The sequence below is a fragment of the Eumetopias jubatus genome, unplaced genomic scaffold, assembly GCF_037043125.1.
Source record: "Eumetopias jubatus isolate StellerSeaLion01/CBP00866 unplaced genomic scaffold, mEumJub1_p1.0 scaffold_7, whole genome shotgun sequence".
In the NCBI taxonomy this organism is placed as follows: Eukaryota; Metazoa; Chordata; class Mammalia; order Carnivora; family Otariidae; genus Eumetopias; species Eumetopias jubatus.
Window position 1 is genome coordinate 123979337 of NW_028274813.1, and position 12664 is coordinate 123992000.

Consider the following 12664-nt stretch of genomic DNA (forward strand, 5'->3'; position numbering starts at 1 on the left):
CTTCATCCATCAGCCAAGGTGAGAAGTGAATCTCCTAATCCGGTCTTTCTGCCTTTTTCTGAGAAGCCAGAAACCTGGGGATCTCTTACTCTCTTCGTCTTTATACAAAGGCTCCTGCTGGTTTTCTCTGGGTACCTTCCCCTGGGAACATGATAAAAGGTATTGTGAAGCTCTTCTTCCCAGATCAATAAGATTCTGCAATGAATGGGTGTCACTGGCCCATGGGGCATCATGACATATGGCTAAGCCTTGGTATATGCAGCTGTGTTCATACAACCTTCAGGACCCGACATGTCTGTGGGTGGTGTCCACGTCATCAGCGTCCTAAATACATTCCAGGGTTAGTTCTTGCCTCTCAGGATAGCAGAGTAGACCTTAAAGTCCATCCCCTCTTAAGAAGGCAAAAGCACTTTCTTATGGTTCCTTTTCGCCAGCTGGTACATAGTAGACATCTGCTGGGCCAGAGTTGGGTTTGGGCAGTGGGTGGCCTGAAAATCTCAGGTCCTCAGGCGTCTCTCTGCTCCCGCGGAGTTCGTAACTTCATCTCAGGGAGCTCGCACCACAGATTAGACACCAACAGTTCCAAGGTCGGAACTGTTCCAAGCAAAACCAAAATGCATGGAGGAACTGACAGGAGTCCCAGCATGCACTTGGATTCCCAGCATGCACCAGGATTCCCAGCAGCAGCAGTAGCAGCAATAGGTCAGGCCGGTGGGCCGGGCGGAAGCTGGGGGCTGCTCAACAGGAGCCCCTGTTCTCTTGTGTCCATTAGCATCATTATGGGACATGGGAAGCACCGGGCGAGGGGGGCTGAAGCAAATGGAGGCGCTAAAGCAGTTGTAGAGAGCAGGGGACAGGAGTGGCCTGTGGGCAGAAGAGCCAGAAGTCAACCCTGGGGCCTCTGGCTCGCGTGGGGGAGGGGCGGGGAGGCGGAGGCCCCAGGGAGGTCAGGCCAGGTGGCCTCCCTTATCCCAGATGCTTATTTCATATCACTCGCCCCCAGGTGGCCAGAGACCCAAGGGGAGGCCGTGTTGTTGTCCTCCTGGCTTTGGCACCCAATCTGAGAAGGCCCCGGGGGTGGGGGTGGGGGGTGACCGAAACTCAGGGAACCTGTTCCCGGGTTCCGAAGCTGTTTTGGGCAGGGCCCGGGATTCACAGATGAGAAGGGAAGGAAGGGCCAAAATGCTGAAGCACACAGAGACTGTGGGTGCCAGCAGGGCAGGTGAGAGAAGCCTTCCACTGTAGGAAGAGGGCTGAGCATCCTGCGTGGGGCTTTCTCGGGAGCTGCGCACGCCTGCCAGGCCTCATTGCCTCTCCCTCCAGCCTTGCAGTGCCCACACCTCTTTCTGTGAAGGGCAGTTGGGATGTTGCTCGTTTTCTGGAACCACGAGAGGAGTTGAGCTGGGCTGAGCACAGAGTTGGGGGGACCCCAGACAGGCTGCCAGCAGGTGGGGGGCTGGGAAGGGCTTTGGGCCATGGGCAGACTGCATGAAGGAAGAGAGCAAAGAGAAGGAACCGGTCTCTCTCACGAATCTTCCCTGACCCGGACACAATGGCTCCCACACACTTTACCCTCAATAGCCCCAGGGCACAGATGTCATGTGTCCTAGAGTACAGGTAAGGAAACAAGGGAAGTGGCCTGCCCATGCGCGTAAGCCAGGGAGACAGACCGGAAGAGATGGAGGGAAGAATCAGACACTGAGGCTGGAAGTTGGGCCTTTGTCCCCCGTGGAGGAAGAGGGACACTGAAGTTTTGGATCTCAGCATCTCATTATCATTTCTGCTGCGTCAGGCCAAGAGCAGGGACCCTGGGGAGTGTCAGAACTCTAAGTCTTCTTCCCACTACTATAACCAAAAGGGATGATTTGTTCCTGAACCAGGCCCTACCTTAGGGGAGAAAATAACTGACAGCCCCCTGGTAAAGGCAAGGGGGAATAAGATACTTCCAAATGATCACTTTGGCATCTGAATTGGAGAACTCAGGCCTGTATCTGGAATAGGTCTTGCCCAGCTTTTGCTTATGTCAGAGCCTAGGACCTCCAAGTGAGAGAATTTATTTGGCTCATAGAAAAGGCTGAATGAAGAGTGACAGCAGGTACTTTTACTCAAATGACACCCAACTAAAGGGGTTGCAAATCATAAAGAATATATGAATGGTATTCAAGTTGTTCAGTGCACAACCTGTGCAGCTGTATGTGGTGACCCTGGACATAACTTTCCTGGACAAACATGGGAGAAAAAATCCCTTCAAGAAGCACAGAGACAATTTCTTAACTCAGTGGATGTCCTACACCCTGCAAAGACCTAGGATCAATCAGATGGACAGACCTGAGTAAATACACTTGCTTTCTATCATAATTGATAGAAGGGTTATAAGAACATATTTATCAGTTTCAATTTGCTTTTAAAATAAACATCATTAAATTAACCAGTATGCTATAATTATACTATCAAGTCTTAAAGTTTGATCTTGAATGTGACTTTAATAGCATGCTTTTTAAATTCAATTACAGTTGACCTTTGAATTAACATGGGTTTGTGTGTTTGCTTATATGCAGATTTTTTACAATACAGTACTGTAAATGTGTTTTCTCTTTCTTATGATTTTTTTTCTGTATATTTTTAAAATTAAGTAAGACCAACGTGGGGCTTGAACTCATGACCCCGAGATCAAGAGTCACAAGCTCTACCTACTAAGCCAGCCAGGAGTACCCTCTTCATGATTTTCTGAATAACATTTTCTTGCCTTTGGCTTACTTTATTATAAGAATACAGTATATAATACATATAACATACAAAATAAGTATTAATTGACTTTCTGTTATTACTAAGGCTTCTGGTCAACAGGAGGCTATGAATAGTTAAATATTGGGGAGTCAAAATTTATATGCAGATTTTCAATTTTGCGGCGGGCTGACACCCCTAACCCCCAGTGCTGTTCAAGGGTCGACTGTGGTTCCCTGTTCAAATCTGCCCATAGATTTTTTGGTTATGTCAAATCATGAAGGTGTGATTTGTATTTGCACTTGTAACCCTGTATTTTTTTTTTTAAGATTTTATTTATTTATTTGAGAGAGAGAGAATGAGAGAGAGAGAGAGAGAGCATGAGAGGGGGTTGGGTCAGAGGGAGAAGCAGACTCCCCGCTGAGCAGGGAGCCCGACGCAGGACTCGATCCTGGGACTCCAGGACCATGACCTGAGCCGAAGGCAGTCGCCCAACCAACTGAGCCACCCAGGCGCCCTGTAACCCTGTATTTTCACTTGCTTTGACAGCATCCCCCTCCCCCCCGACCCCTGGAGCTAAGATCTCACTGGAATTCCAACCTCCCTGCTCCAGGGGAAGAGACAGCGTCAGATCATAGATCAGAGCCTCAAGCCTACAAAGTGAAGAACGGCAGTAAGACAGTAAAGAGGGCTGACTGAATTTTGTGTTCATGCCCTTCTAACCCAGGAGTTTAGAGAAATACACCCAGCACCACTGATCGCTGGAAAACTGGATGTGAGATCTGATTAGAACAGAATGTCTCAACCTTAGCTGCGCATCAGAATCACTATGGTAGTTAACAAAAATTTTTAAAAGATTTTTAAAAATACCAATGCCAGAGTCCCTCTTCAGACCAGTTCCATCGGGGTGGCTCCAGGTGGGACCCAGGTGTGGAGCTTTTTTAAAAATTAAAAGCACACAGGTGATTCTAAGGAGGATTGAAACCTCAGAGCCAGAAATCTCAGCGAATGTCAGCAAAAGAGGTGGGGAGGAAGCTGTTGCTTCTTAAGTGGATTGGAATGGGGTAGCTAGCTCTGCTTTTTCAATCGCTAAAAAAATCTCCATTCATTAAACATGTTTATTTTGACGTCAAGAGTGGAGATGAGTCATTTATCAAGCACTTGTTTACCACAATGCTGACTTAGCAAGATGATGGTAATTGTCAAATATTTTCTCTTAAGGACTAAATAACAGCCTCCAACCTCATTTACTAGGTGGAAGGTCACACTGAGTCTTCAAATATTGCCACAGAAATAATGCTATATTTTGTTACCTCTGGCACCCGGAGAACACTGACCCACACTGTCTTTCAACAGACTGTGCTTGTGGGTTCTAGCTCAAGACCACGGTGGGTCACCTGCGGAGAGGGGATGCTATCTGCAGGCTTTTTTGGAAGCATCCTCACCACCTGTTCTTTAGAGATGATAAAGCTTTTCCTAACCAGTGGCGTGAGAGATGGGGAAGGCGAAGTAATCTTTATTGATGCCTCCTGGGGCCAGATGCTGTTCACAGGAGTTCTTAATCCTTACAGCAGTTTCTCAGCCCTGGCTGCACCCTGGAGTCACCTGGGTGCTCTTTAAAACCCCAGTGCCAAGGCCATAGGACTGTTTCAATCAGAATCTGGGGGAGTGGGACCCCAGGCATCAGGAGGTTCCTAAAGCTGAGAATCACTCCTTTGACCCTATTACAAATGAGGTGCCGAGGGCTTGGCCAAGCCCCACATCTATAACCTCTCTCCATTCTGGTGGCTCTGAAGTTCACCTCCCAAGTGAAGACTAGCAACTGATTCTTATGTTCGAGAGGGAGCTTCTTATTTAGCGGAGTGTGTTAAACAAGTGAATGAAGACCCCAGTTCTGGATTTGACTCCCTTGGAAGAGCTAGGCAAAACCCTGAACTCTCCGTATGGTAGTTTCAGATGGTGATAACGGCCAAGCTACCCACAGAGCTGTCTGGGAAGAAATCGTGGGGGCAGAAAGCCCTGTGGGAGTACACACGATCAGAGAAAGGCTGTCCTTCCAGCAGTTAGGGTCCATTGCTGCCAACCTCTCACTCCAAGGCCATGAGCCCTGCTGTGATTTTTGCTTGGGGAAGGACTTGCTAAGAAGGGAGAGGGGTGTCAGAAGATACAAACACCAGGGCGGGAGGGGGATTCCGGTCCTGGTGGCTGTCCCGGAAGTCCTGCTGGGCCCTGAGTCTGTTCCTCTCTGGCTCAGGCTATGTCCATGAACAGGTCACCCAGGACTGGGGCCCCTGCCGCTCTCCACCAGCCACAGCCAGAGGGAGGACAATGGAGGGGTGTGGCTGGAGTCCCAGGGGTCACCGTGGCCCCGTGACATACTAACCCCTAGGCGGTAAGGCCAGGACCACCCTAGGAGAGCCCACCTTCTGGCCACAGAGGGCCACAGTGCTCTTAGTCATGGCCCCGCCACATGGCCGAAGGCTGACCCCAGGGGAGGAAAGAGTGAATCCGTAGTCCCCCTAGGACCTGCTTACACGGAACATTTCCTGTGTAAGGGCCAAGTACACAGCATATTTATATGATGGGAGCATATATTGTGAGGTATTAATTTGCATATATATTAATATATACAAACAGCCTGGCCCTGTTGGTCTCGTGGGATCTGCTCTCCCCCAGGATTCACGGCTCTGATTCTGCATGTGTCAGAGGAATGAAGCTCTTCTATGAAAGACTCTGGGACAGAGCCTGGGGTAAGGGCGTGGGGGCAGTGCAGAGACCTATCCCAAAAATATGGGCTTGGAGGTACCTGGGCATCTGTTCCCTTAAGGGTGCTGATCCTTGACAAGAGGATACGTCCTCATGGCCACAGGCCTCGACATGTTCGGGGAAAACAGGCAGATCCTCATCATCTCGTTCTGGGGGCCACCTCCAATCAGAGGACCCGCCTGGCTCCTCACCTGTCCTACAAGTTGCTTGATCCATGGCAAAGGACAGAGGCCCCAGGGCGGTGGGTGCCAAGGCGCAGGGCGCGGCAAGGCCAAGCTCACCTGCAGCTGGGGGTGTCATTTCCTTCAGGGCAAGAATGGGGACCCAAATCCCACCCAGGTCTGAGCATGGAGGGGTCTGCCGGGGCTTTCCTGCAGAGGGCGACTCTGCACGATGCAAGACCGCCCCCTCGGAGCTTCCCTCCCAGCTCCCATGAGGCGTGACCGGCTCTCCCCCATTTTCGTCCCAGCTCCACACTTCCTGGAAACCACAAATTTTATCTTCAAAATTCAAGCATATTGGGCATTTGACTCAAACAATCATTGGCTTAACAAACAACGAACCATTTCTCGGTTTAATTACTTGAACTTTTTTTCCCTGAAGCGCCATGTAGACTAGACTCTCTAGAGAGACGCGACATGTTTATCCTGTGGCCTCTACCCTGAGGCGTCACCTCTCACTGCTCACCTCTCCTTCCCAGGCCAGGAAGCCTGAGCCTCAGCCGGCCTTGGTCGCCTCCTCCGGCCTTCTGTCCCTTCTGGGGATAAAGGGGTCCCCCTGGGTCCCCTGCCTGTACCCTCACGCCGATGAGGGGCTTACCTATATTGCAATGCTCACCAGTGTGGCCAGTGGGGCACAGGCAGGAGATGTGTCCCTCCATCTCCTGGCAGGTCCCACAGGACGCCTCGGCACGGGCCCTGGCGGGGCTGCAGCTCCCAGGGAGACGCTCGGTGTCAAGACCACAGCTGCCTGCCTGGGGTGCAGCCTTGCCTCCAAGACCTCGAGGTGGGGGGCACAAGTCCCCTGAAGCCCACGAGGCTGGCTCTGGGTCAGCATGTTTCTGGGGACTCTGTCCCTCTTGGGCACCTGGCCCCAGCATCTTGGGTGGGGGGGCTCTCTCTGACTGGGAAAGGTCTCTCGGCCCAGAGGGAGGTGCAAGGGATCCCCACGCAAAAAGCAAAGGAAAATCATCAGCTTCCTGTGCCTGGTGCCTGGGTTGTGTCGACTAAAGTTAGGACAGCCAAAATGACACTTCAGAGTTCCTTACGTTGTGCAGGTCTTAACCCTACGTGAAGTTAATATTTGGGCATAGATGTCATCAGATTCACTCTCTCATCTCACATTAACTCCAAGAGAAAGGGCGTGAGTAGAATTTCTAGCACTATCTAAATAGTCACCCAAGTACAGAGAGTTGGATTCACATACAACGGCCCTGGTGATGTAACTCCACTGTAACAATAGCAACCACCAATCTCTAAGTGCGTGCTGTGTGCGAAGTATGATGCTAAGTGCTCGTTCGATATATATTTATGTCCTGTTTAATGGTCCCTGGTACTCTTGCCATCTTCCAGATGAGGCTCAGAGAAGTTAAGAAACTTGCCTGAGGCTGCACAGCTGGTCTGCGGTGCAACTTGGGTTAACACCGCCTCCCTCTACACCAGAGTCTGAACTCCCCGAACCCATTTAAAGGAAAAAAAAAATCCCGACAATACCTGGAACGGTTGGTGCTGATTCATGTGTCCCTGCTGGAGAAGTGAGGATGGAAACATCTGTGGGGGAGGTGGCAGTTTCGGCCGTTTGGGTCTCTTCTCCTGAGTGCAAGGGGCTTGAGGACTCGATTTCTAGAGGCGCCTCTGCAGGGCGCTGGCTCTGCTGGATCCACTCGGATTCTGGGACGCTAGTGCTGACGACAACATCCTGCCCCGACGTGTGACCAGACAGGTCTCCGCTGACTTCAGTCCTGTCTCCAGACACCATCGGAGTGGCCGAAGGCCAGCCTGACGCCTCTGTGCCCACAGCGTAGGTGCTGGTTGGCTCCTCCCGTACTTTCGGGGTGGCCAAGCCCTCCCTGGGGCCTTCAGGAAAGGCTGAGGTGCTGCCGCTCACTCCCAGGCCTGAGGCCCCCTCCACATCAGCTTCAGGGAAGGCAGAGGTGGCTTCACCCACATCAGGGACCCCGGAAGCTCGTCCGCTGGCCTCAGGGGCGGCAGATGCCCCTACCCCAGCCTCAGGAACGTCAGACGTCTCGCTGCTGGATTCCGGGACAGACAACACTTCTAGCCCAGACCCGGGAAACCTTGGTGTAGCTCCACTAATATCCCCAGACGCAGAGGCTTCTCCACTGGACTCAAAGAGCTGGGGGGTGTACGTCACGGGGGGTCTTTGGGCAAGTTCCTGGGAAACAGTTGGTTCCGTGACACCCTCCACGAACTCAGAAGTGATTAAAGTAACTTCTGGAAGTCTTGAGGCCTCCCCACTGGTGCTCGTGGCTGCAGAGGATTCTCCACTTACATCCATGGTGCCAGAAAAGTCCCCACTAAAATATGGAGTACTTGATGGCTCTCCACTGGGCTCCACCAGCCCGGACTGCAGCCCACTTAGGTCCAAAACTCCCAAATGGTCTCCAGACACGTCTGGTGCTCCAGAATGGGCACCGCTGAGTTCCAAAATGCCCGAGGGCCCTTCTCCTGCTTCTTGGGCTGTTGGAGCCTGGGTGACGGATTCCACCAAAGTTCTGTCTACAAGAGACACAGTGGGGAGACCGGATGGGAGTCCACTGCCGTCATATGCTCCCGAGGGCAGGCTGCTCCCAGTCTCTGCTCCAGAGGATTCTCCACTGACTTCAGCTACTCCACTTGGCAGGCCACTGAATTCTGGAGGCTGGGATGTCAACCCGCTGGAGTCAATTGCTCCAGAAGTTTGTCCACTGACATCCATGACCCCAGACGTGCCCGAGAGATCTGCCTCCCCTGAAGGGAGGCCACTGACTTCCACAGACCCTAAACCTTCTTCTTCTTCTTTAAAAGTAGTTGGGGTCACTTCAACCAAACTGCTGTCCACAAACGTAATGCCAGAAGACTCACCACTACTACTCACGGTCCCGGGAACCAGGTCAGGGACTCCAGAAGTTGTCCCACCGAACTCCGGCAACCCCGATGGCTGCCCACTGATATCAGGGACCCCAGATGTTTCTCCACTCAGGTCGGTTATGCCAAAGGGCTGACCAGCGCCAGAAAGAACTCCAGAGGTTTCTCCACTGACATCTGGTTGTCCGGAGGGCAGTCCACTAGGCTCTGTCACTCCCATTGTTTCCCCAGAAAACCCTGATGGCTGCCCACTGACCTCAAAAAGCCCAGATGTTCCCCCACTGATGTCAGGAAACCCTGACGGCTGTCCACTGACACCGAAGAATCCAGATGTTTCCCCACTGATGTCAGCAGACCCAGACACTTGGCCACTGAGTTCAGCTCCTGAAGGGAGTCCACTAACTGCCCCACTAATGTCCAGCTCACTGAAGGGCAGCCCAGATGTTTCTCCAGCACCACTGATGCCAACAGCTCCCCTCCCTTCCAGTTCACTTGCACTGGTGGCTGTGACCACTTCCACCAATGTCGTATCCACTAGGGACACAGTTGGGAATCCAGAGGGAAGGCCACTAAAATCAGGTAGGCCAGAGGATGGGCCACTTCCAAGGTCCACCCCTGAATACTCACCACTAAATCCAGAGGGAAGGCCACTTGCTTCTGGAGCTTGCCCACTTCCCAGAGTTCCGGAAGGTATTCTGCCAAAGTCCAAGGCTCCAGAGGCTGACCCAATCGAGTCTTCTTTCCCAGAGGGCAACCCACTGAGATCCTCAGCTCCATAAACAGAGGTCTCTAGACCCTCTCCTCCAGAAGGAAGTTCACTGAGGTCCTCTACTCCAGAAGCAGAAGTCTCTGGATGACTCTCTACTCCAGAAGGCAACCCACTGAGATCCTCTACTCCAGAAGCAGAGGTCTCTAGACCTTCTCTTCCAGAAGGAAGTCCACTGAGGTCCCCTATTCCAGAGGCAGAGGCTTCTGGGCCTTCTCCAGAAGGCAGCCCACTGAGGTCCCCTACACCAGAGACAGAGGTCTCTAGACCTTCTCTTCCAGAAGGAAGTCCACTGAGGTCCCCTATTCCAGAGGCAGAGACTTCTGGAAATTCTCCAGAAGGCAGCCCGCTGAGGTCCCCTACTCCAGAGGCAGAGGCTTCTGGACCTTCTCTTCCAGAAGGAAGTCCACTGAGGTCCCCTATTCCAGAGGCAGAGACTTCTGGAAATTCTCCAGAAGGCAGCCCGCTGAGGTCCCCTACACCAGAGACAGAAGTCTCTAGACCTTCTCTTCCAGAAGGAAGTCCACTGAGGTCCCCTACTCCAGAGGCAGAGGCTTCTGGACCTTCTCCAGAAGGCAGCCCACTGAGGTCCCCTACTCCAGAGATAGAGGTTTCTGGACCTTCTCCAGAAGGCAGCCCACTGAGGTCCCCTACTCCAGAGATAGAGGTTTCTGGACCTTCTCCAGAAGGCAGCCCACTCAGGTCCCCTACACCAGAGACAGAGGTCTCTAGACCTTCTCTCCCAGAAGGAAGTCCACTGAGGTCCCCTACTCCAGAGGCAGAGACTTGTGGACCTTCTCCAGAAGGCAGCCCGCTGAGGTCCTCTACTCCAGAGACAGAGACTTCTGGACCTTCTCCAGAAGGTAATCCACTGAGGTCTTCTACTCCAGAGACAGAGACTTCTGGACCTTCTCCAGAAGGCAGCCTGCTGAGGTCCTCTACTCCAGAGGCAGAGACTTCTGGACCTTCTCCAGAAGGTAATCCACTGAGGTCCTCCACTCCAGAGGCAGAGACTTCTGGACCTTCTCCAGAAGGCAGCCTGCTGAGGTCCTCTACTCCAGAGGCAGAGACTTCTGGACCTTCTCCAGAAGGTAATCCACTGAGGTCCTCCACTCCAGAGGCAAAGGCTTCTGGACCTTCTCCAGAAGGTAGCCCGCTGAGGTCCCCTACTCCAGAGGCAGAGGCTTCTGGACCTTCTCCAGAAGGCAGCCCGCTGAGGTCCCCTACTCCAGAGGCAGAGGTCTCTAGGCCCTCACCTCCAACTTTAGGAATGCTGGACCATGTAATTTTATCTTCATCCCCTGAGGGCAATCCACTTCCCACAGGCAGGCCTGAGCCCACAGCAGACGTGAGCCCACTGGAGTCAAGATCTTCAGAGGGCAGTCCACTTGCACTTTCCCCTGAGGGTTGCCCACTGAAGTCCAGATGTCCTGAAACTTCTCCACTGCCTGTGAAGTCACCACTGACTTCAGGTACACCGGATGCCTCCCCAGAGCCTGGCAGCTCAGTCCCACTGGGCACTGGAGGTAAAAGTGTGGACAGCTCCTCCCAGGGGAGCAGTTCCTCTGAGGGGGATGGCTCTTCCGAGGGGGACAGCCCCTCTGAGGCTGAGGGCACTTCCGTTCCAGAAGGGCCTTCTGTGCTCTCCTCTGTTGCTGCGCTGGTGGGAGGCCACGTCGGAGGGATCCCTGGAGGAAAGGAAGAAGATGAAGTGTGGATTTACTTTAGTAACTCTGCTCTATTTGAGGCTCACCCATTCCTTCCACAGTAAAACTTTTCTTCAGAGGTGTGCTCTCACGATTTCTAACGGAACCTTGCACAGTGTCTGGGGAAGGAAGGAGGGAAGGGACCAGGAAACTGTGCTCTTTGAGACTCCAGGGGGCGCCATCCACACAACCCAGGTAAGTAGGGGCCTGGCTACCATGGAAAGTAATGGAGGTCACCTCTCAAGTACCTCCACACAATCATCTCATTTATCTAAACCCATGATTTGCAAAGTGTGGTCCCTGGACTGGCAACACCAGCATTACCTGGGAGCCTGATAGAAAAGCAGATTCTCAGACCCCACCCCAGTCCCTCTAGGGACTCTAGAGTGGGGGCAGCATGTCGTCTTTTTTTTTCAATTTTTATTTTATTTTTTAATATTTATTGTTTATTTTAGAGAGAGGGAGAGCAAGAGCATGAGCGGGGGAGGGGCAGAGAGAGGGAGACAAGCAGACTCCCTGCTGAGTGGGGAGCCCAACATGGGGTTTAATCCCAGAACCCTGAAATCATGACCTGAGCGGAAACCAAGAGCTGACACTTAACCGACTAAGCCACCCAGGCATGTTGTCTTTAAATAAGCCCCTTCCCCACCCCCCCACCCTGGAACCTTCACAATGCTGATGCCCCCCTCGAGTTTGAGAATCATTCATCCAAAGCCATCCCTTTGAGGCAGGGAGGCCAGGTAGTACTGTTCGCAAAAATACATCATTTTTGTAAATTCTGAGAGTGCTAGTGAAAAGGATTTGGAAAACAGAGTGAAAAACTCTCATCATTCTAAATAATCATGGTTGCATTATTTTCTTTCTATCTTGTTTCCTTTGGCATTTAAAAATAACCTAGCTGGCTGGGGCACCTGGTGGCTCAGTCAGTTGAGCGTCCGGCTCTTGGTTTTGGCTCAGGCCATGATCCCAGGATCATGAGATCAAGCCCCCTGTCAGGCTCTGTGCTCAGCACAGTGTGTGCTTAAGATTCTTCTCTCTGGCTTAGTTGGTTAAGCGACTGCCTTCGGCTCAGGTCATGATCCTGGAGTCCCGGGATCGAGTCCCACATCGGGCTCCCTGCTCAGCAGGGAGTCTGCTTCTCCCTCTGACCCTCTTCCCTCTCGTGCTCTCTCTCTCTCATTCTCTCTCTCTCAAATAAATAAATAAAATATTTTTTTTAAGATTTTTTTTTTATTTATTTGAGAGAGAGAGAATGAGAGAGAGAGAGAGCACATGAGAGGGGAGAGGGTCAGAGGGAGAGGCAGACTCCCTGCGGAGCAGGGAGCCCGATGCGGGACTCGATCCCGGGACTCCAGGATCATGACCTGAGCCGAAGGCAGTCGCCCAACCAACTGAGCCACCCAGGCGCCCTAAATAAATAAAATCTTTAAAAAAAAAAAATATTCTTCTCTCTCTCCCTCTGCCCCTCACCCCCACTTGCCTGTGCATGCACGCACTCTCTCTGAAATAAATAAATAAATCAATCTTAAAAAACAAAATAAACCAAAACAAAAAACATCTAGCTGGGATTGGACCTTGCATGTTCTTTTTTGGGCTTATTTCTCAGGTAGAGGACC

General features: G+C 52.1%; 1 protein-coding gene across 6 annotated transcripts in view; it reads right to left on the minus strand.

The window, feature by feature from the left end:
* The window catches only part of ACAN (aggrecan), a 36898-nt gene that overhangs the window by 6793 nt on the left and 17441 nt on the right, over positions 1-12664 (minus strand). For 4 of the 6 annotated variants that reach the window (XM_088025199.1, XM_088025198.1, XM_088025200.1 and 1 more), the window contains one exon: positions 7203-11030. In XM_088025199.1, the coding sequence (XP_087881325.1) occupies positions 7203-11030 (3828 nt within the window). Of the gene's footprint in view, positions 1-6309; positions 6417-6524; positions 6533-7202; positions 11031-12664 lie in introns of all 6 variants that reach the window. The other 2 variants (XM_088025197.1, XM_088025195.1) reach the window with 1 other exon arrangement.